Source organism: Centropristis striata, chromosome 4 (assembly GCF_030273125.1).
Source record: "Centropristis striata isolate RG_2023a ecotype Rhode Island chromosome 4, C.striata_1.0, whole genome shotgun sequence".
Classification (NCBI taxonomy): domain Eukaryota; kingdom Metazoa; phylum Chordata; class Actinopteri; order Perciformes; family Serranidae; genus Centropristis; species Centropristis striata.
The window spans coordinates 31,775,731-31,788,071 of record NC_081520.1 but is presented as its reverse complement, the minus strand read 5'-3'; the positions used below and the strand labels follow the sequence as shown (position 1 = coordinate 31,788,071).

General features: G+C 37.7%; 1 protein-coding gene across 1 annotated transcript in view; it reads left to right on the top strand.

Annotated features, from left to right (window-relative positions):
• Positions 1-1,172: 1,172 nt before the first annotated feature.
• The window catches only part of LOC131970144 (NADPH oxidase 4), a 30,297-nt gene continuing 19,128 nt past the window's right edge, over positions 1,173-12,341 (top strand). The window contains exons 1-4 of the mRNA XM_059331437.1: positions 1,173-1,463; positions 2,442-2,537; positions 9,149-9,259; positions 11,680-11,764. Of these exons, the coding sequence (XP_059187420.1) occupies positions 1,407-1,463; positions 2,442-2,537; positions 9,149-9,259; positions 11,680-11,764 (349 nt within the window). The 5' untranslated portion in view covers positions 1,173-1,406. The remainder of the gene's footprint in view (positions 1,464-2,441; positions 2,538-9,148; positions 9,260-11,679; positions 11,765-12,341) is intronic.

The following is a 12,341-nucleotide window of genomic DNA, read 5'->3' as shown; positions in this document are numbered from 1 at the left end:
TTACGCATTACTGTATTTAGTGAGGTAACTGAGTACAACACACTGATTATGTATGTTTCATATTTTTACTGCATATGCTCTTTGCAATTCTAATTTGTTTACAGCATTGTGCAAAAGGAAAAAAAAACCCTTTACCCATTTACAACAAACATGAACTGCCTTTGGGTCGAGCTGTGCACAGTACAGTGTCACAGTGTTGTAGAAATGGTCCACACTATGTCCTGCTTGTTTCATAGATGTTGTAAAGTGTTTATGGGATTCCGCTCTGAGTGATTGTAGAGAAGTGGCTTATCATTGGTTGCAACTAACGCTTCACAGACCCCTTCTCATCAGTGAAAGCTGAGGTTCACCTGAGAGAAATGTATTCAATTCCGGAGACATATTCAGTAAAAAAAAAAAGATTAAAAAAAAATGTATAACATTAGCTTGACAGATTTTGACAACTAGTTCAACATTTTTGTATGCAATGACTCAAGCAATGAAATGAGGACTATTAGTTTCATATGGAATGACAATTCAGCATTCACAAATATGGTAATGTAATTTTGAGAGTTGTATGAAAGCAATTGATGCATGTCCAAAAGCATTTACAATTTGTTGTAAGGAATGAGAAACTGCTATTATGATGTGCACAAATGACTAAATGTTGTGGAGGTTGAACTAATTGTTGTGCAAATGTTAATAGTGATGTGAGAAATGCACCAAACCGACAGAGAAAAACTGCAAGTGTACTTCAGTGTTTAAAAAAAAAAAAGTGGAAAAAAAAAAAAAAAATGCTCTTCTTCTTTCCTCTTCTTTTCTTCTTTAACATATATCACTCCTTTAGCGATGACAGTTGACTCTTAAAGTTATGTACTTACTTGATTCTTGTGGTCTAAGTCTAGTACCTTCAATGGTTGAATGCACTTATTGTAAGTCGCTTTGGACAAAAGCGTCTGCTAAGTGACATGTAATGTCTTTTAATCTGGGCTATAGCGAAAAACACAATTGTTGTACCATGGCGCCCTCTAGTGGCGGAGAGGAGCAGTGTGCAGCGGTGTGTATTGTTCTCCTGTCTGTTGGTTAACTTCAGGCTGTTGGCCCCGAACTTACTTTTATTCAAGATGTTTCATGCTGCTCACTTAACGGTCAGGCCTGCCGTGAAGCAAACTGAGACGAGATGAAGAGATAAGTGTTTCACACGGAGCTCTTCGCCGCGGAGACTTGTGGGGGATGAAAAGTCAAACTGCGCTCAGAGCAGACAGCAGCGGTGTAACGGAGGAAGGAGTTGAGGGGGGACGGACGGACGGAGCAGACACCGGCCGGTCTGTGGACGCTGCACACAGGCAGACAGATAGAGAGGGAGGACGAGTCACACCGAGGCTTTCTGGTGAAAAAGTTTGGGCTGCGGAGCCACAGAAGGCATCATGGTGGTGTCGGTACGGAGCTGGGTCGCCAACGAGGGAGGAAAGCACTTGGTCCTGGTAGGGAAACTTTTGTCAGGCTATACATCTGTTTGCTCCACACATATCGTTGGCTGTTAATGTGCTTTTTACCTGCTCATGAGCTAGTTTAGCACCTTATATCTCGAGGAGGCACGAAATGGACTGATAGAAGTTTATTAAACTGTATGTCGTCACCCTGGTAAAATAATCGCCTAACTCATTTTTTCAAGTTTTGCAGGAAACACAAAAAACTTCACCCAAAGTGTAACATATGACATTTATTGATCATTCCATTAAAAAAAGGATGTAACAAAGGATGGACACTTTATTTTGAAGGTGTCTACATAAGAGTCACACAAGCCTGTCAGAAACATGACATGACAAGTATCATGAGCATTAATGTTACTTCAAAGTGTCATTAATGTTCATGACACATCCCATGTCATGTTTATGACACGCTCATGTCACTCTTATGTAGACACCTTCAAAATAAAGTGTTACCATATCTTGCTTAAGTCACAAATGCATGTTCAAAAAATTACCCAAGTCACATTTTATTTTGACTTAGGCATAATAAATCAGTCTAAGTCACAAACTTGACATAGGCCATTATCTTAAAGGGGTAAAATCACGTGATCTGATCAACTGAGGATGTAGGCGATTTTACCATAGGTGGCCGGCGTCATGAGGAGATGATTTAGGCAAAAAAAAAAATGACTTAGGTGATTATTTTAACAGTGTGACAATGTGCTTTGTCCATAAGCCCACTACAACCGTATATATATATGACATGCAAATGTAAAATGTAAACTCTGAAACAGAAATAAAATGCTATTAAGACACAGCCCAATAGTAAACACGAAAGATAATGTTTGGAATTTATTTTACATCTATGTTTTTTTACATCTATGACAATGTCATGATAATGATTATAAGGCTGTAGCTTAGACTACTGTACATCCTGTGCTGTGCTGAGATGTGTGTTGTGTGTGTGTGTGTGTGTGTGTGTGTTTGTAGATGTTGTGGCTGGGAGCCAACACCTGGCTCTTTCTGAAGACCTTCCTGATGTACTCCACTGGACCCCAGTATCACTACCTCTACAAGATGCTCGGGGTAAGACCAGACAAATTTACATTCTGCATTTATTATTACCCTCCTGTGTCTCAATACTGAACATTTTTAAAGATATAATGTGTAGTTTCCCCAACTACCAAAATCCCAAATGTGGGTCTGTAATTAAGAGGTGTGGAGTCACTTCATCTTAATTATTAAAATCTCTTTTAACTGTAAGTTAAAGGCACAATGAGTAGGATTTGCCTAAAGAAATCAACGTTTCTATGGTTTTGGCGTGTCATAGTTGGAATTGCACAGGTGTGAACAATAAAATAAAGGATGTCTGAATTCAGGGTGCATTCTGCATTATAGTTTATGTTATCAGGAACGTGTGCTTTTTTAATAATGACATTTCAAAATGTTTGCTGTGAGAAAGACCTTCTTTTCTAAAATTACTACCCCTTTCCTATGGAGTTAGCCTACTGTATGTAACATCTGCCATCTATTTCAATGTTGCATGTACAGAGCTTTCTGCGAACAAGCACACAATGCAACATGCCACATTTTATAGATGCATTGCATACAACTACAATTAGTTTTACTGCTAACTATTGAGGAAACTATTGAATATCTATATATGTATATCTTTTGTACAGACAGTACTAAGCAAGTCAAGTGAGTGATTTTGGACACAGCCCTATTTTCAGATGGCATTTTAGTTCGTTCTTTACTTTAAAAAGCCCATACATGCCTGTAGTCCACTCAAACAGGTGTTTTCAATATTATGCTTGATTAGATTTCTACTTAGGACTGTGTTTGTGCAATGTGGGATTGTGTACAAAGGGATGAATCAAAGCAGTTCAGGTGGAGGGAAATCAATGAAGAGTTTCTTTAAAATGTAGCTACATTTAAGGTGAAAAACTGTTATATCAATTACATCCTCAAGGTGAATAATTATTAAAGATTCACTAAATTAGTCATATGCAGTATATGAAGCCTCTGAAGCCTGGGTAGTCTTGTGCTGAAGAGAAACATGTTATCTGATAAACAATTTAAAAGACTCCTCCTCATGAGGTATGACCACTGCTTTAGTGACATCCAATAGGCTTGAACCAGTCCACTAGGCTCGGCGAATGAGCAGCTAGAGTTTGTGTGAATGTGTTTGACCCGTTAAATCTAGTTCATTGGAGTCATTTTGAGTCTCTTTGTTGTCATTTTGAGTCTCTTTGTAGTCATTTTGAGTCTATTTGTAGTCATTTTGAGTCTCTTTGTTGTCATTTGGAGTTTCTTTGTAGTCTTTTTGAGTCTCTTTGTAGTCATTTTGAGTCTCTTTGTTGTCATTTTGAGTCTATTTGTAGTCATTTTGAGTCTCTTTGTAGTCATTTTGGGTCTATTTGTAGTCATTTTGAGTCTCTTTGTAGTCATTTTGAGTCTCTTTGTTGTCATTTTGAGTCTATTTGTAGTCATTTTGAGTCTATTTGTAGTCATATTGAGTCTCTTTGTTGTCATTTTGAGTCTATTTGTAGTAATTTTGAGTCTCTTTGTAGTCATTTTGAGTCTCTTTGTTGTCATTTTGAGTCTATTTGTAGTCATTTTGAGTCTCTTTGTAGTCATTTTGAGTCTCTTTGTTGTCATTTGGAGTTTCTTTGTAGTCTTTTTGAGTCTCTTTGTAGTCATTTTGAGTCTCTAGTCATTTTGAGTCTCTGTAGTCATTTTGAGTCTATTTTTAGTCATTTTTAATCTCTGTAGTCATTTTGAGACTCTTTGTAGTCATTTTGAGTCTATGTGTAGTCATTTTGAGTCTCTTTGTAGTCATTTTCAGTCTCTTTGTAGTCATTTTGGGTCTATTTGTAGTCATTTTGAGTCTCTTTGTAGTCATTTTGAGTCTATTTGTAGTCATTTTGAGTCTATTTGTAGTCATTTTGAGTCTCTTTGTTGTCATTTTGAGTCTCTTTGTAGTCATTTTGAGTCTCTTTGTTGTCATTTTGAGTCTATTTGTAGTCATTTTGAGTATATTTTTTGTCATTTTGAGTCTCTTTGTAGTCATTTTGAGTCTCTTTGTAGTCATTTTGAGTCTCTTTGTTGTCATTTGGAGTTTCTCTGTAGTCATTTTGAGTGTATTTGTAGTCATTTTTAATCTCTGTAGTCATTTTGAGACTCTTTGTAGTCATTTTGAGTCTCTGTGTAGTCATTTTGAGTGTATTTGTAGTCATTTTTAATCTCTGTAGTCATTTTGAGACTCTTTGTAGTCATTTTGAGTCTCTGTGTAGTCATTTTGAGTCTCTTTGTAGTTGTTTTGAGTCTCTTTGTAGTCATTTCGAGTCTATTTGTAGTCATTTTGAGACTCTCTGTAGTCATTTTGAGTCTCTTTGTAGCCATTTTGAATCTCTGTAGTTATTGTTAGTCTCTTTGTAGTCATTTTGAGTCTATTTGTAGTCATTTTGAATCACTGTAGTTATTTTGAGTCTTTTTGTTGTCATTTTGAGTCTATTTGTAGCCAGTTTGAGTCTCTGCAGTCATTTTGAGTCTCTTTGTAGTTGTTTTGATTTCTTTGTAGTTCTTTGTTGATTTCTTTGTAGTCAAAGTCTTCGAGTCCCTGTGTAGTTATTCTATGTCGTTTCTGGTTGGTATGTGTCTCTTTGAGTGACACCTTGCCAGTAAAGGCCCACTGACACGTTTGGTTCCTGGGGTTTTGCCCTGTAGACTCTTTCAGTAACCCTCCATGACAGGGTGTAAATAAGAAAAAGTAATGCATTACTTTAAAAAGTGGGGTGTATTGCATTATTTCTTTTGAAGAACAACCCCTACACTGGTCACTTCTTCTTGACTTCCCAGATGACAACAATCAGACTGTAATGAGCTTTCATCAGTACAGGGACCAAGTCTTTGTTTTTGAAGTTGCTGCTGGCTTCACTGACTTCTATTTATATCACAGGAGCAGGTTTTGTGATGGATAGTCCACTGTCACATGCAGGATTAATGAGTCTGAGTTGTGACTTAAACTCTGTGACTGCAATTAGCCACATCTTTGTGTGTGAATGTATCTGTGTGTGTTCACAGGTTGGCTGGTCTGTACTGACTCTAGGGCCTGTCCAATAGTGACTTGAGCAGTGGGCACACAGTCACACACAGACACAGAATCAGAAATTCAATTTTGATGCTTGCTGACTCATGTGAGCGTTGGTGTAATTGTTGTCACAAGTTCATGTTGGTGTGTGTGTGTGTGTGTGTGTGTGTGTGTGCTTGATGCATGTTTGTGCCAGTGAAAATGTGCCTTGCCTTCGTACAAAATCACACAAATGGCACTGACATTACTATCAAGTCACTTTGGCCTTTCTAAAACACACTTCCTGTTGCTACCCACCAGCTATTTGCCCCCCAACATTCAATTTGTATTATGTCAATGAGGAATAATACAACATAGAAATGGATTGAACGAGAGATGTGTGTCGTATGAAATAGAGGAAAAATAAGATGTGGCAGGGAACAGCATGTGTGAGCTATTCATGCACCGCCTGTACAGTGGGAGTCAGAGGGGAGAGAGGGGCAAGTGTGGGCACGCCGCTGGCTTCGACTGAGTTCCTTGCCAGAGGGCTCAAGTTTATGTGTGTGTGTGTGTGTGTGTGTGTGTTTGTGTGTGTGCGCTCGTGCAAGATCGAGATGTATTTCAAAGTATAATCCTACTGAAGAGGAGATTTAACTTCAAAAAGCATCTTATCACCTTTACCTGTATGGTTCAGAGTGTGTGTGTGTGTGTCTGTGTGTGTGTGTGTGTGTGTGTGTGCGTTCATTTTGGTTGTTTGGGGTGTTGGGGATGTACAGAAAGCAGGATATCAGATCTCCTGCTTGTGGTTTTGCCATCAGCTGCTTTTTCTGGGAAGCTGTGTTGAGTGTATGTGCGTGGGAAGTTTTTAAAGGTTAAAGGTGACAGACAAGTTTTAAGTATGCTAGTATTAACGTTGACATGCTATATGTAGATTCTCACTTTGACCTGTTTGTGTGTTTCATTCTTATAGTTCAGAAACCATGCAGTGCCCGTTTCTCTTGTACTTGTGGACTGTAGTTGGATTGTACTTTTCCTTGTTTAATCACTTGCAACTGGTGTTTGTTGTGTATTAACACTGATTCACTCTCACTGGTCTTGTAGAGTTATTTTGTTTTTTGTTTTTAGCCATAAAGTGTGAGATGTTTCTCTCAGGGGCAGGTGAAGACCAAAAACAGAGCTAAAAGAGAATGAATATTGGACTAACATTCATTAGATTTAAAACAAACATGACTCTAAATTAATGTTAAATTTACTCTGTAGCTGCTGGATGTGTGAATTAACAGCTTTCTGCCAACCATATGTCAATGTTGTGTTCACAACTGGTTTCCACTGCCCCCTCAAAATAACCATTACTGCCGGTTTAAGCAATTCATGTAAAACACGACACAACCACTGAATTAAGGGGCGTGCATACCGATATGCCTGTCATGATAACACATTTTTAGGACGATATACTTTCCCAGAAACTATCACGATAAATTATATTATTGCTGTATTGATGTCGTTTTAGTTTTATAGCCATATTAGAGCATAATAAGTACATCATTTTCCACAGCAATTGATTTTTAAATCTCGATAATATTAAACATTGGAATTGAAATGTGGAAAAGAAATATTAAAATATCCTACCTAGATAAATAAAACATAAATAAATCAACTACAACCAAAACAAATAAAACAGACTTTCAGGCTCTGTTAGCAAAACATTGCAATGAGATCATCGTAATATGTATTATATTATTTTATTATTAAAATAACATATAAACAGCTGGAATGGCTGCTTTGGAAATATATATTTTTTGTGGCAATTCGTACTGCCTGTCAAACATTTGCAGCTTTACTTTAAACACAACACAAAAAAAACACAAAAAAGTCGATATGTTGAGTCCAGAAAAAAACGATAAGTCGATATAGTAATTATCGTGACAGGCCTATGTATCGCCTACCTGTAGTCACGTTTGCTACAGTTATAGTATGGAACACTTCAGGGTTATTCATAATGTAAATAAAGCCTCCACTGTACACAACAGTAAACACTAAATGGGATATAAGTTAATCACAGTGTTGTGTCAGCGTCTCCGTAGCTGAATGTTACAGCGCACATAACCACAACATTTCACGGTTTGATTCCAGTCCTTGTGGCATGTCATACACCTCTCTCTCCAACATACAGTCATGGAAAAAATTATTAGACCATTTTTTTCCTTCAATTTCTTGTTCATTTTAATGCCTGGTACAACTAAATGTACATTTGTTTGGACAAATTTAATGATAACAACAAAAATAGCTGATAAGAGTTTAATTTAAGAGCTGATATCTAGACATTTTCCATGGTTTTCTTGATAATAACCAAAATGATTAACAAGAAAACCATGGAAAATATTTAGATATCAGCTCTTAAATTAAACTTGTATGAGCTATTTTTGTTGTTATCATTATATTTGTCCAAACAAATGTACCTTTAGTTGTACCAGGCATTAAATAAACAAGAAATTGAAGAAAACAAGGATTGGTCTAATAATTTTTTCCATGACCGCAGATTCAATTCGATGTTCTATGTAAGAACATCTTTTCACATCCACCTTTTCAGCAGTTTCACACATGACCTGTCTCTCTTTCTCTCTCTCTGATCAACACAGTCACACACCTCCATCTCTTACTCTAGATGTTTGATTTTCTCGGGGATAATGAACAGAGACAGCACCAGCAGTGCTCAAAGAGGCTGCCAAGAAACTGTTAAAATGTGCTGAGTTTAGTAGACGCCAAAGAACATCCAGTGTTTCCGCTTGAAAACAGCTTTGATTATTGAGCTGTAGCCTGAGATTTGTAAAGTCAGATTGCATAGCAGACATCCCGACCATGTCACTTCAGGTGAACTGCACTATTTTCATCCTCGTGTCAGGTGCTGTGTCAGCCAGACAGGATGCTCTGAGATGTAGTCGAATTGTCACATTTACGTTTAATCATTCGGCAGATGCATTTGCCCAAAATAACCAATGGACGAGGTACAGTCCAAGCCACAGTAGATGAAGCAGAAGGCTTCGAGTGCTGTTTTTATTGCAGTAGAAAAGCATGAAATTAATCTGAAATTCATATATCTGTCTTTGCACACAGTTTAATTGCATTCAGCATTGCACCGGTGGGTTGCTTGTGTAGGAAACAGTAATAATTACAACTATTTTAATATTAAACTTCTTTTACAAGTATAAAATGTTTGCTCTTATTGACTATCATTTAAAACAGATCAACCTCAGTCATTTCAGATTTTTTAAAAGGATCATTTGAATTTATCTAAGAGAAATGTGTGTGTGTGTGTGTGTGTGTGATCATCCTAACAAAACTAAATGACTGTTTCTATTTAAAGCCAAAGCCTCAGCAGGGAGAAGGAATATTAGCTGTCCATACTGAGAAGGACAAAGATGGTTTTAAATAACTCTGTGTGGCGGGGAAGTCATGCCTCAAGCCCTTAGTGCACACATTGAATAGTCCAAATCTGAATAGGAACAGCTCAAAAGTGTGCATCTTAATCCGTCGACCCTAATCACTTTCCATCCGCTGCATCAGGCCCCATATCAGCAACCTGACAATGTGTGTGTTTGTGTGCATGTGTGTGTGTTTCTTCCAGGCAGGGCTGTGCATCAGCAGGGCGTCTGCGTCGGTGCTGAACCTGAACTGCAGCTTGGTGCTGCTGCCCATGTGTCGCTCCCTGCTCACCTTTGTCCGAGGAACACACACGGTGAGAAAGAGACTGAGGACGGTGGGTTGGGGAAACAAAGATAGAGGGAATAATGCGCAGCTTCACCAGGTTTTTACTTATGTCAGTTTGAAAGATTGCAGGATTTAAGAGACTATGAAATTTTCTTAGGGTTCGGGTTCGGGTTCGGGTTAATATTGAGTCACTTGTTTTGTATTATATATACCGTTTCCACATTAAAATGTATAAAAACAGCTAGACCTACAGTCATGTAAGAAATTATTGGACCACCCTTTTTCTTCAATTTATTGTTCATTTTAATGTCTGGTACAACTAAAGGTACATTTGTTTGGACAAATATTATGATAACACCAAAAATAGCTGATATGAGTTTAATTTAAGAGCTGATATCCAGACATTTCCCATGGTTGTCTTGATAATGATTTTGGTTATTATCAAGAAAACCATGGAAAATGGCTTCATTTACATTTAGCAGACGCTTTTATCCAAAGTGACCTACAGAAAAAAATGGAGAAACAATCAAGGTATAGTGCAATAAGAGCCATTAGTGCAGCAATAAGTGCTAGTGACAATGTCTAGATATCAGCTCTTAAATTAAACTCTTATCAGCTATTTTTGTTGTTATCATTATATTTGTCCAAACAAATGTACCTTTATTTGTACCAGGCATTAACAAGGATGGTCTAATAATTTTTTCCATGACTGTAGGTTACATATTTTGTTGAGTTACTTACATTATCCCAAATGTTTCCAATAAGTTTCAAACCAAGATAAATCTGTAATTATAATCAAGGACACGCTCCATGTCCGTCACCTGTCAGTGGTGTCCTGCATCAGCAGTGTGACTGTCTGCGAGAAGTTGTTTTTTCCAGTTTCAATGCGTTTTTACAATACACTTAAATCTCTTCTCGTATTTAACTTCGAATTTTAACAAAATGAAGTGATTTTAGTTCAAATTACCGGGTCTATTTGTCCTGCAAAACGAGGAGATCTGCAGATAATTTTGGCTCCTGGTAAAACCTCCTGAACGTCTGGATCTTAAATCATCAGAGACACAAGTGAGCAAACGCTCACAGCAGCTCAGCTCGAGCCCCTAATGTGCTGAACAGCATCAGAGAAACACTGATGTTTAATGTGAAAGTGCTTTATTCATTGCTTTTACTCGCTAATTACTGGGTTTGATTGTTTTGAGGAGGAGGAAAACTGATGATTCAGCTCCTGGTGAAAACCATCTGAATAATGAAAACTGAAGCAAACCTGACTGCGTGTGTGACAGCATTGTTCCAATTTTTTGTCATTGATTTGATTGATTGAGAGTGTGAGTAGTGTCAAAAAATGACATATTGCACATTTTTAAAATACATTATTTTTCATGTGTTTAGTTCTAAGTAATATTTTTATGTGAAAAATGGAAGAAACCTGGGGGAGGATAAGTAGTATTGCATTTCCTTTGAACCACAGCCATAAAGATTTTTATTGTTTATTGTTAAAAGGATCCCCATTAGCTGTCACCAAAATGGGACAAGCTAGTCTTCCAGGGGTCCAAAAAAATAAATAAAAATAAATTATATAACAACGATAATGTAAAAACAATGAAACATAGTAGACATCATTAAAACATCATCAGAAATTATTCTAGTAAGTTATTACATTCATTGTTACATTCATACAGTCCATTCCCTCCTCACAAATTTAAATTGTGCATTCTCAAATGGTACTTGAAAGATATTTTGCTGTTCAGCTTACGTATATTCAGTGGACAATTATTCCAATGATTTATGGCACAAACAAATAAATGTCCTCTTTTTGATTTTGGACATGGTAGCATCATCTGGCCACCATCGGCTGACCTCGTCAAATGAGAATGAACCTGATCACATCAATTTGGTTATATAAGAAAACGAACATGTTCTCACAGGAATCCGTGAAATAGTCACGGAATCACTCAAATTTCCGTGAAACTGACACGGATTTCGCTACAATGCAAGTTAACGACAGTCATATCCCGTGGCTATTGGTTTGTTCCAAGTCACGTGACTTTCAAGGTCCCGGCGGTCAGAACAAAAAACATGGCGGACAGTTCTCTCATTTTTGGTGAAAAAAATCAATATTTTGACTTAGTTTCTGCATAAAAATGGATTTTGATCACATTTCTAGCAAGAAATATATGTTTTATTTTCTAAATATTCACTTAGTGAATGTACATAATCACTTTGTATGTTGGAATAGCCACGGGATATGACTGTCATTAACTTGCATTGTAGGGAAATCTGTGTCAGTTTCACGGAAATTTGAGTGATTCTGTGGCTATTCCACGGATTTTGAGTTAAGCAAATCCGTGGCTATTTCACGGATTTCTGTGAGACCAGGTTGAAGAAAACAGGTTGAGAACGGGTGAGAGTAACAATATTGTTTGTGTCATAACACACACACTCATGCAGGTATCGAGCAGAGAGACTCGCAGACTGCTGGACAAGAGCAAGACCTTCCATGTGGCATGTGGAGTTGCCATCTGCATCTTCTCTGGTAAAAACTGTCACTTATCACCACAGCTCATATATCTCCATGTACTAGTGTGTGTGTGTGTGTGTGTGTGTGAAGTGTGGATAAATGGACCCAGGCTGGCTCAGCATTCCTGGCGTACCAGCTGTGATGTCCCTCCAGCTGGTCATGTGTGTTTTTCCTGCTTAGCTTTTGTGAGTGTCCTCATGACATCATGGGAGCTTCTAACAGCTGGGTTTCCGTAGGGACCCTGCCTTACATGCCTCTTCCTCTTCATTCAAATTGGGAGTTTTCTTTCTGGTGTTCTGGCTTCATATCAGCACAGTAACACGGGACTGTTTTTCTCACAAAAAGACAACCTAAGTCAGCACTGGCCACCTGCATACAACCACATGCTGTGTGCATTTCCTCACAGCGATACAGTCATTGTACAGAGGTCCTCTTCTGTTCTAAAGTAGTGACGTTGTGATGAGTATTAGGATGTAGAACTCAGACACAAAACCTTTTGTTGTCTGCAAACACCAAGCAGAGTTTTGCAGGCTCTAAAAGCTTTTAAATGTAACCAGGCACTTTTGAATTAAAATGTTCAACAACTAAAAAG